The sequence below is a fragment of the Gavialis gangeticus genome, unplaced genomic scaffold (assembly GCF_001723915.1).
Source record: "Gavialis gangeticus isolate Ggan-Ray unplaced genomic scaffold, GavGan_comp1, whole genome shotgun sequence".
NCBI classification, from domain to species: domain Eukaryota; kingdom Metazoa; phylum Chordata; order Crocodylia; family Gavialidae; genus Gavialis; species Gavialis gangeticus.
In genome coordinates this window covers 22,340,149-22,358,314 of record NW_017729014.1, presented here as the reverse complement: position 1 = coordinate 22,358,314, position 18,166 = coordinate 22,340,149, and the positions used below count along the sequence as shown (strand labels likewise).

Here is an 18,166-nt window from a genome sequence, read left to right as displayed (position 1 = left end):
GTTTGTATGTACATGTAACATAATATGGAGTTTCTGAGACTCAAAACCATTTTGTGATAATCCCCTTGTCTTCAAACTTTGGACTTTGTTGTCCTCTATAACCTTCTTTTATGCATATTGTAATACTGTTCTGCTGTTGTAGGACTTTGGTTCCCTCAGCCAGCCTCTTGTTTGGGAAATCTATGCTTATAGTGCAGTTCCACCTGATATTAGGAAGCTCTCCTGCAGCATCACCTGCTTCTTCCTACTTTTGGAAGCAGGATAGATCATCTCCACATTACCTGAAGCCGCAGCTAGCCCAGGGAGCAGCAGCCCCAGTGTTTCTTGTGAATCTGCCTTACCTGCATCATAGCACTTTGGTTACATATGAAACCACTGCACTATCCCCAGCACTCTTCTCTGTTTAGAATGAGATGAATGCTGCTGAAGGGTGGCACCTGGAAGCCTTTGAGACAGAAGTCTTCCGTTTATCCACATAAAAGGTATAGTACAGGGCAAGCTTCCCCCAGATATAAGCCTGTCAGTGTACCTTACTGCTCTTTTGGAAGTGTCACCTCTAGGAGAAAAGTTAGTCTCTGAAGCTTGTTGACCTCTGTGCTGAGAGCGCCAATTAATGCCAGTTTTTATGGTGTTTTTGTGGTGTGAGCAGCTTCGTGTTTGTAACTGGACAGAGACCTCCCAGCTCATTAGTCCAAATTCTAATCAGTAATATGGGCTATTGATGGTAAAAAAAAAATCTTTTCTCAGTAAGTATAATCAATCATCTTCTTTATCTCTAGTTGTTGCAAAGCAAAAGTAAATTTACATGGTTAGAACTTGGAGCAAAACCTGACTGAAGAGCCGCATCTCTAAACCAGTTTTCTTGACAGCCCAGCAGAACAGTGCCAATACATTGCACAGACAACTGGAAGAGGAGGAAGGTTTTGGAACAGAGTCCGGTTTACAGGTCCCTGGCTGGAAGAGGCTGGATAAAATACTGCATTGTAAGCAATATAACAAACTGTACTCCTTCTCGCAGGCAATTGTGCCTGTGGCAGTGTTTTTTCATTTGTTTGGTTCCTTTTGGTTTTGGGTTTGTTTTTGGGGTTTTTTGCCTCTTTTTTTTTTTTTACCACATCTTTTTGTTGGCTGATCTACAGAAATGCACTGATTGCTTCTTTGTTAAAAGCATGAAATACCGTGGCAGTTTCTGCCAGGTTAAAATGATGAAAGAATGATTTGGGAGGGTCTGATTTTTCACAACACCAATAGGAAGAATTTGGGTTTACGCTTTAAGAATGACACTCAGAAAAATTAGCTGAAAATTTATAAAATTTGTAGATGTTTTATCCCATTATTAGAGGAAATACTGAGCTGGAATTTGCCTGCAGTTGTCAGCCATCTTTCTGTGGTCATAAACTATTTTTTTTCAACTATGATATATGCAGTTTTTGCCATCTGCTCTGCTAGTGACCATTATCACCCCATTACTAAAAATCGCACATATAACATTTCATTACACCTTCCCCCTCATCCCCCCTCAAACAAATGCAAGACTAGTTGGTCCTCTCCTACTCTTGCGTTTTGTTCTGGGGTTTTATTTACTCTTACTTTTACTTTTTTTGTACTCGAGGGGAGGGTAAAGAAGGGATGAGGAAGGTGGCAAGGTAACTCCTTTGCCATCCTGGGATTCCATAGCATAGTGTAGTCCATCACACAGCTGGTGAGGATACATAGGCTGTTTCACTAATAAAGTGATCCTAACAGGGCTTCTTGGAGCAGCCAAGGCTTACTCCATTCTGTTTATGCATAAAAGGGCCATTGGCGATTGCACAATATAGGCTTTTCTGTTCTTTCCTGGACACCTGCCTTTGCAATCCAACTGGCTTCATATAATTTCCCATTAGATTTTGTAGTGTCTTTTCTGTGTGATACCTAGAACGTCAAAGTTCAGTTCCAGTTTGGGGAAAGATTTTTTAAGACTGTCAGTCCAAGTATAATTAACAATTTACTCCCATTTCGTATTGCCAGTCCCAGCCCTCATCACTAATCTAGTTAAAAGCCATTTTTGTCCAACCTGGAGGACCTGCTGAAAGATGCAGTCTAAGAAAGGTATCCAGTAGGTGCTGCACTAAACCATAAGAAGTGGTTATTTTCAGATGACTTGGTACAATGTACCAGATCACTGTTGACGTGTAGAACATGCCCAGTTGCCAGCTGTGCACAAGAGGGTTTGAGAGCAAGACCAATAAGCATGTGGGGATCCAGTTTTCACAGAAGGCTGTTTTCCTTTATATCTACTATGTTCATCTGAAAGAAAAAACAAAATGTCTATTTTTAATCTGAGCCAGCAGTGACTACAGTTTGTTCTGTTGCTTACAGCTACCAAAAGGAATTTTATCAACCAGGATTATAAAATTTTATAGCCAATGGTGACCAGTGCAAAACAGACTAGGGGATTTTTTTCACTAACTTTGAGGTTTCGTTTTATTTATTTTTCCTCGTAACATGTATTACATTTTACTCCTGGAATATATATTTGGCTTCAGTGTTCATAAGATGTAAATTTCCAACTCTTATTTTAGAGCTGATAAAATAAAACGCGCCTGGGGCACAGTGATAAGACAGGTACTTCAGATCTCATGTTGATCAACCTAGAGTTCTGCATCCCACAGTTATCTTTTGTAGTGTTTTTTAAACAAATTACTACTTCCTCTTTCTTTGGTGGATAAACATAGAACTTTGTAGCCCATCAGGAAAGGTTTATGTTGGTGCCCTCTGTATGTCAGGGGAAGACTAACCCTTTTTTGTCACATGCGAGACGGAGGAAATAAAACCCAAACTGCTTTTGAGGAGTTCTTCCTGTGCACAAACTTACTTGCATTGAAATTAATGTATTCCCTTCTTAAATTCATCATAGTCTCCAGTTCCCACTGGGATAGGAGGATCAGTTAAGCCACTGTCCTCTCTACAAATAAAAGTTTGGGAGATGGGTAGAAGCTGTTGTGTACTGGTGCCTCTGTAAACTGTTGGTGATATAGCTGAAATTTTAGTTTTTTGTTCTGATGAGTTGAAATTGCTCACTTCAGAGACCTGAGGCTTAGTGGAAATGTTGCAGAGAAGATTGTTTAATGAGGAAGAACTGTTTATAGTTTATGAATTGATATATAGTCTTATGCTAGAAATAGACTAGGTGTACATAGCCTATTTCTTATTCATCTGTAATGCTGAGAAGAAATTAGGGGGAATAAGTGCAGGCTGTAGATTAAGTCACGGTATAGATTTCTACGTGAACATTTTAAATGTAGTCAATTTTAAATAGTCTTAAAAAACTTGAGTAGAGAACACTTCTGTTTTTGGTTATGTTTTCTTTCTCTTGTATATGATAGTGTTAGGAACATTAAGTAGCAATGACATGGGGCTGTAAACTAAACTCCTCCCCACTTTGCTCCCCCTCTTCTTCTTTTTCCTACTTATGGGAAGAAACATGTAATAACTGGAAGCCTTCATTACCTATGAAGCATCGTTTACCTGGCATGGATGCATTTTATGATATTTACAGACTTCACTGATAGGTGCAATTCTCTCCCCTTTGTGGTCTTTATTAAATCCTGTTTTAAAACCTGTGGTGGCACAGGAGAAGAAAGTGTTATAAATCAGTCTCTGCACGTATACTATCCATTAGCAGAGTTGTACTGCATGGGTTGCTTTCCTTTAGGCCTTACATTATTGGCAGGCAAAACTAGAACCATACAGAAGTGCCTAGTGATTTTGCTGCTGTGATTAAAAACTCACTGTTGGATCTCGTTTCGTAAACTCTGGGCGCATCTACACGTTGCCCTATGGTGCTACAACTGTGGGTGCTACGGTGACAGCGATCACGTGAGTCTGCATGTGATCACTAGCTGTGTCACTGTAGCGGTGCGCTCCCCACTTACAGCATGCTGCTACGACGACGTAGCAGGGAGATCTTTGCACGCGCCACCCGTATGGCGCAGTACAGATGGTTACTGTGCCATGTTTTAGTACTTCCAAAAGGAAGGACTGAAACGTGGTGCAGTAACACTGTCGCCATATGGCGACACGTAGACACGCCCTCTGTCTAAGTACTTGAGCAATTATCAATAGATTATCTGTTGTCATTAGAAGGAACATTGTAGTTCTGCTGAATATCCTGAGAATTAAGGGATTAAATATCTAACTTGATTTCTGCTAAGATACCTTTTCATTTTTATTTATATTTTCCATTTCTTGCATTCATTTTTATTTATATTTTAACAATCAGCTAATTATCAGAAAATGCTTTAAATGTTTATCGAGCATGTTAATTCTGAATTCATTTCCCTAGTGTAATGTGAAAGGGTGGGAAGTAGTTCAGTAAAGTGAGCGTGGTCCTGGAAACGAGCTGTTGCATTCTGTCGATTATACCCTGTACCCTTGGACAAATCGGGGATTAACTTCCCTTTTTCCACATACCCAGCTATAGGATGGGGAGACAATTATGTACCTACCACAGAGTCAGGTAGAGAGGGTTATTTTGTTAATGTCTGTAAAATGCTTCAAAGATGAAATGCACTGTGTATGGGCACATTAATGTTAATTAGTCTTGTTTGTCTTGCAGATACACTCATGTATTCTCTGTAGTCTGCAAGACATTAGAAGTGCCTACCTGACTCTTATCTGCTGCATAAGCAGAATTGTCCCTTCTCCACACTCTCCAGTACTTCAGAATGAGTTGGAGTCAAACCACTTTTAAGCATCTCTCGTTGCCATAATTTTTAAATATTCTGCACTTAGTATTTAAGCTTTTTCTCTGGAGTGTATTGTAAATGTTTGTATTTATTCAGGAGTGTGCCTTGAAGATGACTAGCAGCTTTGGCTGTCTTTCTCCCAGCTCTTGGGCAGCACACTATCCTACAGTGGTGTTAACCTGTTATATCTTAGTACCTGTCTGTCACTGTCCTGCAGCAAAGCTTTGACTGTGTGTGGTCTTTCTTGTGGGTTTATTTTGCATAGAGTGTGACATTTTGGTGGTTGTTGTGGTGTTTCTGACTCTTTGTGCCTTTCCTTTTGTGTTTGTTTCTCCCGCCTTTCCTCAGTTTGCAGCGGGGCCTCGACCTGCCCATCACCAGGTACAGTACCCTTGCCCCTTCATTATCACCCTAAACTAATCTGCTGGCGGTGGGGGGTGCTTGGAGATTATTCACCTACTAATTCAAAGAATGGAGGGGCTTGCTTCATGGGCCAGATCCATTTTAGATACTAGTATCTGCTGTAACCCCAGCTAACAAAATGTAAGGGGATGCTTTGACACCTAATTTATTTCACTGCGCTTATTAACAATCCCACTTACAACATCTGCTTAGCAAAGGAGAAAACATAGAGACTACTGCTAGGTATTTTTTACGTCTGCTTGTATTTTGAGACTCCTTGAAATGTGCTAGAAACTTTGGATGGCATTATCAAAGGTAACTAGGGATTTAGGACACTGACTTCACAGAGCTTAATGGGAATTGGGGATTCAAATCCCTTTGGGAATTTTAGCTTTTAAACTCTAAGGCCTTTTAATGATGCATATATGACTTGTTAGTTGACAGAGGTTTGGGGGATATGCTGCCCTCTGGGTTTTCTATCACTTGTTTGTTGTATAAAGTAACACGATAGTAATGTTGAATATCTTGGGATCTATGTATTATTTCCAGTGACTAATATAAGCTTTATAGAGACCCACTTAACTGTGATATAATTTAAGTCACTTAAAAAAAAAAAGAAAGGAAAATATGAAATAGTTGTGGTATTATCTTTCCAAATATAGAATTTATTGCAAGAAAGAGAAAGATAATACCTTTTGCAGCTTAGCTTTAGCTTTTGAATCAAAGGTGGTAACTGTTTTTTCTCTGCTTGAAAAGGCAAGAGGGGAGATACGCAGTCTGTATGAAACTGAAAGGCACTTACACTGTAAAGTTGCTGGAAACATTAAAGTGATCTTTTCACTGTCATGAACAATATGCAAGGATTGGATCATGGCTTACACAAAGTTTCTGGTGTTCACTTACCATCTTTCAGCTCTCTTGTATTTTATTTCACCCCTACTAAAGTTACTCTTCCCATATACCTGGCATTGAGCAGGGGGAAGATTTTGGGTTTGATTGTTACTGTCTCATGTGTTTTATGACGACCAGTCTTGCTCCCACTAAAGTGAATGGAGAAAGTCCCATGAGTTCAGTGGCACAAAAACAGCCACTTAGTCAAGAGGGTTTGCCTTTGCAGGGAGCTATTACATTGGCCTTCTTTCACTCGTGATAACTTGAGCAGTAGTAGTATAACATAGAGAGAGAGGGACTTTTCTGCCTCCCCTGTTGAAAGTGATGGAAGGTAGAAGTACTGTCTAAAGATAACAGGTAAGTCCATTAATGGGTGCAGGTACTGAGAAAATTAGACAGATACCTTTGTTGTTTCTGACATAGAGAGCAATATTTGGAAGGTACGCCTTCTAGAATAGAGAAGACAAAAGCATTTAGAAAGGAAATAGTGACGCATTGCACTTGCTGTCTCTCATACATACATACATACATACCCCATGTAAAGAAGAAATTGTCCTTTGATACTCTTTACGCATAATGTTAAGATCATTTATAGCAGCAGACGGTAAAAATAGACTACAGAATCACTAAAGATCAGTACTTATTCATCTATCCTATAATAGCATTTGTTTAATACTTAGGCCTAGGTTCTCAGCTGTACTCTACATGCACTGGACAGAGCTTTTCACATGTTTGGGAGAACAAAGCAGGTGGAAGAGAAGGGCTGCAGACAAGTTATTTGTAATTCTCTACTCCTGAGGCTAGCTGTATGCTTAGTTTCTAGAGGAGTTTTTATTATGTTAATGCAAAAGGGCCATAGGGCTGGAGAGAATCTAACCCTAGGCATGGAGATGATGCGTGAAAATGTTGCTTGCTCATATTGGGAATCCTGAGACTAACATAAATTGTTATTCCCACATGAACTGAAAAAAAATTACATGCCGCTTGTTTGCATGTTCTTTAGTCTAGTGGTTATTTTTTTAATTACTCAGTAGTTACTTTTAGATCTTAAATTGAGATATTGAGATCTTTTTAATGAAAAACATATATCAAATAATGAAAGTTGCCACAGTGGGCATCAACTTTTGCTACAACAGATACCTGGAAAAAATAGGATTCTGGTCTTCAAAAGCAATATCAGAAAGGACAAGTGTTTATTTTAAATTTAAGTTTTTTGTATCATTATGGGTATATTGCATCTCTCATTTATTGATTCCGTGTACTTTTGAATTGATATGATACGGAGTATTATTTTAATGCTCTTTCCTGTAATTTATTATATCATCAATATGTTGAAATTAGCATGACTTATGATCTGGAAGGGATTGGAAACTTTATAAGAACGTATTGAAATAAATATTATGAACCTGTAAGTTCTGTTACACTCATGTGGATGCTGTAGAAGTGCATGTGATTTCATGACCTCTTGTCCAGTTCTAATGTTTTCTAAGTAAACAGTAACCCAAGTCAAGTGAAAATAGCTGCCCTGATTTTGACTAGGAGTTTTTTTTTAAAGTGTTGCAACTCTTGTTTTTGATCCCAGCAATTTACTTGTTGGAGGAACTGTGGCAAAGTTTCACCTTCTGGAATTAGGCAAAATGGCAGTATAACTTGTTTGAAGAATATATCTTTAAAAGCACTGTCAATTTGTGTTTTTCTTTAAATGCCAGAGCCTGTGTTCAAATCGGGGACTCTGGCAGAAAAGCCAACCAGGCCACTCTTGCTAGTTTTGATGTTATAGATCTGTAATTTGATATTCCTCTATTTATATGTGTGTTTGTTTGTGGAGAATGAGCCATTTTAATGCTTCTGACCCTGATTTTTAAAAGGCAAAAAATTGAATTGTGTAGTTTTCTTCTACATGGAAGTCAGAAATTTTAAGTAGCCTTTAATTTTTTTAAAGACTTTAAAATGGATGTTCATAAAAAGCCAATAGAATTAGAAACAAAAATAAGGCTGAGCATAAACTGAGACATTTTCTTTCCCTTTCTGACATTACTGTCTTCATCATACGGCTAATTTCCTAGCTGCAGAGCTTTAGTTTGTCCAATTTTAGCTTGAGGTTAGTATAGTCTTTGCACAATTTACACAAGTGCTTTTCATGTAATATTGCTTTCAGCCTAGAGCTAGTAAAGCTGATCAGAGGCTGTTGCCAAAATCACTTTAATTTTTTTCCTGTGGCATTTATATTAACAGGCATGTTTTCCCTAAAATCTTAACGTATTCTATTAAGAATCAAGTAGGAGTTGTTTATATTAGCGTGGTATTTTTTAACAATAAATATGGTTTATTTGCCCCTTTACATTTATAACAGAGTCTGCTGTCTTCCAGCTGATCAGAACTGTGACGTCAAGAACTTTCTCTTAGATTGACCAAATGGGGGGAGGAACTCATCTGTGACGGCATGTCGTTTTACCATGGCTTGTAAATGATTTTCATAAAGTATTTATAGTCTGAGAAGTACCAGAATGCTCCCTCTCAGTCCTGTTCCTTGACTTCCTTTGATTGCTTCTCCAAAGACCTGCTTGAGAGTCAAGTTAGTAACTGCCCGATAAATTGTCAGCATTATTAGATCAGCAAGGGATTCAGCGTTTCAGTAGTGCCGCCATTATCTCATCCCAATGATAAGCTATTTTTATATTTTATACTTATAAATATTTATGTATTTTTCAATTGGTTCCATCTCCTTTGTCAGCAACTGCGTGGTTACTTTGTGAGAGTGCTGGGGTGTGCGGCCTCTCCTATGCGGGGTTGGATTGGGAAGCAGGTGGTGGTGGGGTGGGGGGTGTTACTTCCTCTACACTGGGGGTGGCCAGCCTGCAGCACAGGTGTCACATGTGGCATGGGCAACCTCTGTGTGTGGCACACAGCAGACTGGGGCAGTAGGGGGCAGGAACAGAAAGAGCAGTGGATTGGGCAGGGATGGGATCGGAGTGGCACTCTGAGAGGCTGCAAGGCTTAATTTGTGGCAATCCTGTTACAGTTGTCAATTCATTTGACCAGAAATGTATAGGCTAGTGTCTGATGTGTATTATATCTGAAAGACTAAATAAACTAGCTTGTTCTTGTTACTCCTGCTAGACACAGGGTAAAGGGAGGACAGGATACAATGCAGCATGGGTGCACCAAAAGTAAATTATGCTAGGTTAATTTGATACCTTTCTTTGAGGAAAATAACTGATTTTTCTGGACAGGGAGCACATTGTAGAGTCTGCCTGTGCTTGAGCAAAGCGTTTGATTTGTTGCTCCATGGAAGACTTGGGCAAACTAGAGAAGAAGGAGATTAATACAAGACTTATGAGGTGGAGAAGGAATTTGTTATAAGGCAGATAAAAGAAACAGTGAGTGTGTCTACATGTTCATTTGTGTGCCGTAGTTACTGTGCATTACATTTAGTACTTGGAGAACCAAGCACTAAATCAATGTGCAATAACTTGTTCCACTGTGAAGTAGCACTGGCGCACAGAGTTTTAGTGAGGTTTACTGTGCAGTAGCCTAATAGCACTGCGTGGTAGCGTGTTAGCACGAGTTTTGTCTCATGTAGATGCACCCATTGTTGAAATGGGAATCATTGTGCTGGAGAGGGATTGCTAGTGGAGGTCTTTGAGCATCTGTCTTGGGACTCCTTATTTAATATTTCCACTCATAATGTTGACACAAAAAATAAGAATGTGCTAATGAAATATGGTGATGACAGAGTTAGAAGCAGCATTAATACAGGGGAAAATTGGGATATCATACAGGAATGGCTGGAGTAATAAAAACTGGACAAACAGTAGTACAAAATACAAAGTCTTACATTTTTAAGGCCAGATCCTATTCCATTTACTAGATGACCAGGTGAGGCATAGTGTGTTTTGGGTGACTAGATCTCTAAATGCAATTCTAATCCATCCTGTTCAAGTCCATGAAAAAGCTGTTTTTCATCTACCCTTTCATCTGAACTGTAAACACCTTAGAAGAGGTAGCAGCAATAGTAGCAGTTCTGGTGGTGGAGAAGGAAGATCCACCCACATTTGCCCAGTGGGCTGGTGGTTAGGCACTTGTCAGGCAAGTGGGGACCTGAATTCCCACTTCCCAGGAAGGTGCCGGAACCAGCCGGCTTGAAAGATATCTTCCATTGCTCATGGTAAAGCTGAGATGGTAGCCAGAAGGAGAGAAAACAAGAGGGAGCATAAATCTGTGATCTAGTGCATGAGGCAATCCTTTGGAAAGCAGGGAGTCCTTAGTTCTGCTCCCATGTATTTTATCCAGTGGTTATTCAATGCAAAATGTATAAGCACCCTTAGAAGCAGAAACCAGGACTCCCTTCTAGTGGAGTGCCCTCCCTTCTGGGCTACAAAGTTGGGCTCTGTTTTGCATGTTCTCTTTCTGGTCCTTGTCTCTTGCATCCCTTCCCTCCTTTGCAGTCCAGCCTCAGTGAAAGCATCTGGATTTTTTTTTTTAATCAAATTGCCCTGAAGTGATTTGAATTGTGAAATGATTGAGGCAGGTAATGTGCAGCCCCAGGTCGGACATCTGGGGATCAAGGCTTCGTACAAACAGCTGCACCTAGCATTTTTTGTAGGTGATTCCCTCCTTAGTGCTTATGCACTCTGGAGGCACTCTTGGAGAATATCAGAGCAAGGGACCTACCTGGGTAGAATTGGGGAGCTCTTCTAAGGTGAGACACGGTTTTGGGGCAAAAGGTGGCACAGGTTTCGACTTCTAGTAGATGGAATAGAAATGGGGCTTGGACTCCAGTGACTAATAAGGATCTCCTGTATTAGCTGGGAGCTTGGACTCCAGTGGCTAATAAGAATTTTCTCTCTTTGCTGGGAGCTCATTAGCTGTAAATGACTGAGAAGACCAACCTGGGTATACTGGTTGATCATAAGATGACTATGAGCCACCAGTGTGATTGGGCTGCGAAGTAGGCAAACGTGATCCTGGAACATGCCACAAGAGGTTTTTTTTCTGTAAGAAAAGGCAGCTTTGATGCTATGGTCTAAGGTCCTGATGAGATGAGACGTCATATAGAAGGCTCATACTGGGACAGGTGCAAAGAAAGCCTATTACAGTGATCCAGGGAATGGAGAGCTTGCCTTACAAGAGAAGATAGGAGTCTGGCTTGCTTAACCTAGCAAAATGTTGGCTATGGGACAATGAGATTGCTGTCTAGAAGGATAGTGTTGGCCCAAGAGTAAATGGGTATGCGCTTGTCGTGAATAAATTTATGCTTGAAATTTAAAAGATTTCTAGCCATCAGAATAAATCTCTGGAAGAGCCTTTTCATGTTAGTGGAGGAGCAAAAAACTACTTTCAAAAAGATTTAGAGCTGTTTACAACAAGGGATATATTTGTGGTTCCTTCCAATTCTGTGTTCACAGTGAAGCCTAATATGTGGGGCAGGGTACTAGGTCTTGGAAGAATGCCACTGGCCTGTTGGGTGATCTTTGGCAGGTTATTTCCCCCCTCTGCCTCAGTCTCCTGATCTGTAAAATGGGCATAATGATACCTGCCTCACTTTGTAAGGATAACAGTTCTTAGGTAAGAGCTCTGTATTGTTTACACATACCCCAGATATGGAGCTGTTCTATATCTTTTGTTTTTCGTGTAGTTGAGAAGTGATTTTTAATTGAAAAAGAAAAAACCCAGTAATGAAGCTGTGATTAAAAGGCTACATTTGTACTGCCTGAGGAAAAGCACCTTTATGAGTTTGTGCATTAGAAACATTTGGTTTGAGGCTCAGTGTTTGTAAACATGCTAGACAATATTTTCCAAGTTTGTGCAACTATTATTGTAGTATGTCTTTCACATTAATTAAAGCCTTGTTAGATATAAGGCCTAGGAGGAATTATTTGGGGGTGGTTAAGGAACGGTTGATGGTGTGGAGAATTTCTAACAAAAACATTGCCATGGTTTAGTATTTTGTAAATATTAGCCCTGATTACATAATATGTATATTTTGATGCTCTAGCTACGTACAGTGGAAGAAACAGTGCAGTGTCAGCCATCATTTTGAATGTTGTCATTCTTGTCGTGGCTGCACTATTTACATAATATTTACGGTACTTCTGCCTAGTTTATATGTACTCATATTTGCAAGTTCGTTTGTGGCATTTGAACTGTTAGCAAATCGGAGCTGCGCAACAGTGTAATTAAAAAGCAGTTTTGAACATTGGCCACTTAACTTGGGAGAGGTGAGGAGATGATAGTCTATAAAATGTTCTAACTAGGACTTACTCATTTTGACCATCGTGGAACCTACATAGAGGTCAAATGAACTGTTCACTGCCCTTGTGGATTTCTGCCTTTCTCTAGAATTAAGGGCTTAATTTTTCATTTGGTAGCATTGCTATAGCTAAAAATAATTAAATTAATTCCTCCAGAGAGCTTTCACTTACAGGCTTTAGAACAAGAGCTATGACCACATTATTTATTACTTGAAGCAGTGGGTTTGATTCCTGTCTCCTACTGCTTTTAAATGCACACAGCTTCCTTGATTTCCTAATATCTGTGGTTTTATAAGTAATGAAATCATCTTGCTCTTAATTCTCTTCTTCCTGCCCAGAACTATAACTGGCTTTTAGGTATTTCTGCTACAACAGATAGTTTGCAATTTCTCAAACCCTGGTGCTTTTCTCACTGGGGGGCTCATTTTTACTGCAGAATTGCAGAGGGAGACACACCTGTGTAATAGTTAACGAGGCCGGAGCAAGCTTGCTAAATACTCCACGTGCTGTGGAACGCACCATGTTTTGGTCCAAAGTGCAGTTTCATCCCACCTGTCACAGCGCAGAGAAGAGCCAGCTTGTTTTCTTGGAAGCAGACTTTGTTCAGCATTTCATCCCTGTGACTTTAGAGACAACTCGACGTGATCTTTTCAATGCACTGAGTCCTGGTGACCCTCATGAAAATACACCCCCAAATTAGTGCTTTCCAGTTCCATGAGTTTCTTTTGTCCCGTGTCAGTGGTCTGTATTGCATGTTTGCCAACAGGCTTGTTCATTGCTCCTGAGGATGGAGGGACTTTTACTGGAGAATTTTAACATGTCTTTTCCAGTGGCAGATGACCAGAATCTTTATACTTTAAATGTACAAACTGTGTTAATTTTTCTTCGCCTGTAGAATCATACTGATTTAGAAGACTGTAAAACTCTGGCTAGCCAATGTAGTGATAAAGAGATCGACATTCAGTCTCCAGTCTCTTGTTACCATGATCATATACAAAAACTTTTATCTCTATTTACTGGTTATTGGGTTGTTTGATTTCCCCCCCCAATGCCCGACTGAGAGGATCCACTGCAAGTAGCTGGTGGGCCAGAAATAACCCCATGTTTGTAAGCCAGTTGCTGACACCTGAAGAATAACTAGAGTTATGACCATCATCTTTGAACATTACTTACCTGCCTGTTGTAGCCTGTCTTTGGGGAGTCCTGATTTGGGGGATACTTTTGAAATTGCAAGAGGTTGTAGAAATTAAAGTGTTCGATAGAAGCTCTGGGGACAGGGATGAGGTTATATTTGTTTTCACTCTGTCTGGTCTCACTGAACACTGGATGACATGCAAATTACAGGCACTATCAGCATGAATGTAGCACATTTTCTTATACATCTAGAGGTATTTCCACCCCCCCCACACACCCGTACCCCCCATATCTAGGCAACCACCTTGTTTATACTCGCATCAACATGGCTATAATTTGGTCTTTTTGTCTTTCATCTTCATCACCACTGCTTTCTTTCCAAATAATTAAAACTTCTGATTCAAAACATCTTGTAGAGTGTGATTAATGGTATGGTTCTTCAGCCAGATTTAATTGGTTTGGTAAGAATTTTTTTGCTGGTTCTTCATTTTAGCTGGAGTTCAGACACAGGGAGAAAACACTGATTTGCCTGGAGAAATCGGTCAATAGAGAAGCTGCTTAGCTTCCACCCAGTCTTCAAGAAGGAGCAGGGATTGTTTATTATCACTGCTGTTGTTTTCTGGCCCAGACGTATCCCAGGATCCTTCCACTCTGCTCCTACCCCTCACAGTGAATACACCGTAAATTATACAGGCCAAAATTGGGCTAGAAAAGCACAGTCCAACTCCCCACTCCACCGTAGCCATCGACCCTCCCCTCTGCCTGCTCATAGTTAACTACAGATTGACCACTTGCTTTATTGCACTGGATAAAGCAGCAGTCTTGTTTGTAGAGTGATATGTGTTTATCTTACTTCTGCTTAACAGCTGAATACACAGTGTCTCCTGTTCTCCCAGCCTTGGTGCAGAGTTGGAGATCAGGTTCAGGGGCTGAGCATGGCTTACTGCTGTTTGGCACATAACGCCACTTCTGGATTTTCTAAAGGGCTAGGAAAGGGAAAGAAAAACTTGACGTTAAGAACATAAAATCTTCCTCCAGTACCCTGTCTGCTGCAAATTCTTTTTTTTAAATTATATTTTATTCAGCGTAAGATGTTTTAGAAAAAAATGTATTTGGTGCCATTGGAATTCTGATAGAAGATTATTTCATATCGGTTCAGTATTTTCGTGCTGTTTGACTTAACCTGTTACAGAAAGCTGGAGAAAAAGATTAATGAAACAGTGTGCATTAGGGTGCATGTTATAACCTACCCCTTCCTATTGATCTATAAGCTGTTCCATTGGCTTTCTTTCTGTTTCCTGCTGCTTTCTTGCTTCATTACTGAAGGGAGGATTCAGACCCATTCAGGTAATTTTAACTACTGGTTCTGCATGGCATAAATGTCTCTATATCATATAGTGAATGTATTATTGTCAGATGCATATCTTACCTATTTAGTTTTTAGGGCTATTAAGGTTTTAGTAGGAGGTCAGTCTTCCATGACTCCCTCCGTGGATGCTGGTGCCTGTCTTAAGAGAGTGAGATCTGAGCAACATATTTCACCAGGTTGCTTTTCTCCTGGGTCTTTGAGTATGGGCTACACTTGTATGGTGGATTATTTCATGCAGATGTGATGGAAAAAATTGGTGCAACTCGGGAAGGGGTTGCCGCCCTTTTGAAGAAGGAATGCAGGACAAATGGCTCATTCAGAATTTTAGTCAGACAAAGAGGGTAGGTATTGGGATATCTGTGATCCCCTCCTAGTTGTTTGGATGTTAGCTCTTTTGGAGCACTTTCCTTGGTCTTTTACTCCTGTAGCACATTTCTTGTAAAGGTGACCTTTCTGCAATAGCCCCAGCCTGTAAAATATATATTTAGCGGAGAATCCTTTCCATTTACCACCGGGCTGAAAGCTTGTGCATATAATTCAGTAGACACAAACTAATGGTTGTATGGTTACAAATCAGAGCTTGAGAGTTTGCTTTTATTCAAACTGCTTTTTTCTTTCTTTGTGCTTTTTAAAACTGGGGGTTGTCATATGGAGCTCATATCTAAAGATTAATAAACATGGTCCTTCAGTTTTCTGAATGTGTGGCAACTCTTTGAATGTTTCATCTTAATAATACTATGGGGTTTTTTTCTGCTGTTATTTGATGTTGAAACTACTTTAACTTTTCAGGGAAAATGACCTTTTCCCCCCGCTTCCCTTCCCCCAGTTTTTTCAGAGGCCTCAAATACAGCCTCCAAGAGCTACCATCCAGAACAGCAGCCCTTCCATCCGTCCTGGTGCGCAAACACCAACTGCAGTGTATCAAACCAACCAACACATCATGATGGTTAACCATCTGCCAATGCCGTATCCAATGCCCCAGGGCCCCCAGTACTGTATACCGCAGGTAATATATTGCCTAGGCACTTGGAACCTATTACAGCTGAGTAATGCACCTGGGTTTAAAAAAGGCCATCCTCAAAGACTGTAGGAAAGGGTGGAGAGAGAAAACTAATAGAGTTAGCAGCATAAGCTCTACTTCATTAAATGTCCCTTTCTCTGGCTTGGCAGAGGGTGGGGAAGAGAGGGGAGTTGGTAATCATAAACTTTATCTTTTTATATTTTAGATGAAATATTTTCCTTTTCCTAAAAGAGATCATGAGAAACTAAACTATTAGAAAATATCTAGTACCATAAATGTACTTGAACTGATTTAATACCTGTGCTGTTGCTATAAAGCACTGGGCTTCATGAGCTTACTGCATTACAGAAATCAAGTTGAGTATTGTGCATTTCAGCTCTGGTTTCCTGCATGTCTTTGCCTCAGATTACGCAGCTTGCATTTCATCCTTATGACATCCTTTTTGGCAGGCAAGCAATCTGAATCTGTTTAGCAGGGTTTCATCATCTCATTCTTATGGTTGGGTTGTTTGGGGAGGGGGGAAGGGGGGGTTTGCTAACCTGGTTAACTGCAGCTTCCATGTATGACACCATGTTGTTTGCCAGTTATCTGTAAATTCCTTGTAATTCTCTTCCCCAGTATCGTCATAGCGGTCCTCCGTACGTGGGGCCTCCGCAGCAGTATCCTGTTCAGCCACCAGGGCCAGGCCCATTTTATCCAGGACCGGGTCCTGGAGAATTCCCCAATGCTTATGGTAAGCAGGGCAGGGGTTGTTGTGGTACTGATGGGGGTTGGGGGTGGGATTTCCGTAGGTGATCATGTTTTATTGGTTTGTTCTTATTGTGTTAGATCTGTTTAAATATTTTTATTCCATTTCCTGGGCACTTGTTTGAATCCCATATAGCTGCTCAAATTGAACATGTCCTTATTATTCAGTCCTCCGATTCACGCTAGCCGGTTTTGGTATGCATGAGCACTTGGGAATGGCTGCACTTAACGTTGTGTGAAGAAGAGTATTTGCTATTTTTTAATCGCCGTTCAGTCACCATTATTTATTAATGCATTGTAAAAATGCCTGATAGTGCCAGTTCCATTAAACTGAGCACTGACTACATGCATAGCAATGTAGCAGTTAACATTTCTTAGCCCCTTATCTGCATAACAAAGCTCCATTGGTAGAGTTACAGTGGCTACTGGGTGTGAAAAGATTGCATCCTATAGCCAGTTTGTGTGTGGACAAAACCTCCGGCATGGCTGCCGCTCTGCTGGCAGAAGGTGGCTTCTGCCAGCAGAATGCGCATTGTTCAGGAGAGCTGGCATAACTAGAGGCAGAAAAGCTTCTTCTGGCAGAGCTAAATCCACAGGACACGGCTCAGCCTCCTTAGCTGTCCTACAGCTGCAGCTGCCACAGCAGAGCCAAGGCAGCAAACCTCCTCACGTAGATGCAACGCTGTCAACAGACGAATTCATCTGCCGGCAGAGCTCCATTAGTTTTCCTGAGCAGCAGAGGTCTTCTGCAAGCAGAGCTGCATCAACATTGGGGATTTTGCCAGCAGAGCTTTTTATAGTCATAGCTAACAGAGCAATGCTGACAGAACTCTGATACAGATGAGCCTTGGTCAAATGGCTGAAAAATGACCCATGTTAGCCTGAAGGTAGGGAAGGGTGGCACCTTAGAGACTAGCCAGTTTAGAGAGGCTTGAGCTTGTACACTAGCACAAGATGAAGTAGGTTGCGGGCTACAATAGCTCATGCCTTTCTGAACCAGTCTCTAAGGTGCCATCGTGCCCTACCTTCTATTTGGCATTTAGAAACAGAGAAAAAACAAAGCTGCATGACCTGGGTTGTCAGTCAAATTGAACTGCTTCTGAGCGTCTTATAGGCTTAAATTTGTTGCACAAATAACCTTTTGAATCAAATATGGCAGGAACAGGGAGAGCATTCAGAACATCTTGACAGCTTTATGATCAATTTGCTAATAATAGAAAAGGTTAATAAATCATTCGGCCATTTCAAGGGATCTATTTTGTGGAAGGAAAAAGTGAGCTTTTTGTGGGGGAGTTTGGATGGCCAAAGACGTTTTGTGGGAATTCTCCAGGTGTAACAGGTCTGTAATAAGAAATTAAATGTTGACCGTTAGTGTGACTTGTGTGAGCAAAGACAGGCATGCACTTTTTTCTTAAGAGTAGTTTTGTGAACTCCAAACCTAAATATTATATTTAACTTTTAAAAACCAGTAATATTCATTCCTAAGAGGAAGCAGACTCTTCTCTCTGGCTCCCTGTCAAAAGCTCTGTTAGCATACATGACTCCCTCCCTCACCTGCCGTGGCCAAGCCTTGCATGTTGGTCCTGTCACCTATAAGTGTTGTCCCCCCCCCCCCCCC

At 40.6% G+C, this 18,166-nt stretch overlaps 1 protein-coding gene across 1 annotated transcript in view; it reads left to right on the top strand.

Moving 5' to 3' along the window:
* EIF4G3 (eukaryotic translation initiation factor 4 gamma 3) overlaps positions 1-18,166 on the top strand; it is a 161,208-nt gene that overhangs the window by 52,938 nt on the left and 90,104 nt on the right. Inside the window, exons 6-10 of the mRNA XM_019512006.1 lie at positions 870-983; positions 5,079-5,111; positions 14,738-14,758; positions 15,607-15,786; positions 16,420-16,534. Coding sequence (XP_019367551.1) covers positions 870-983; positions 5,079-5,111; positions 14,738-14,758; positions 15,607-15,786; positions 16,420-16,534 — 463 coding nt within the window. The remainder of the gene's footprint in view (positions 1-869; positions 984-5,078; positions 5,112-14,737; positions 14,759-15,606; positions 15,787-16,419; positions 16,535-18,166) is intronic.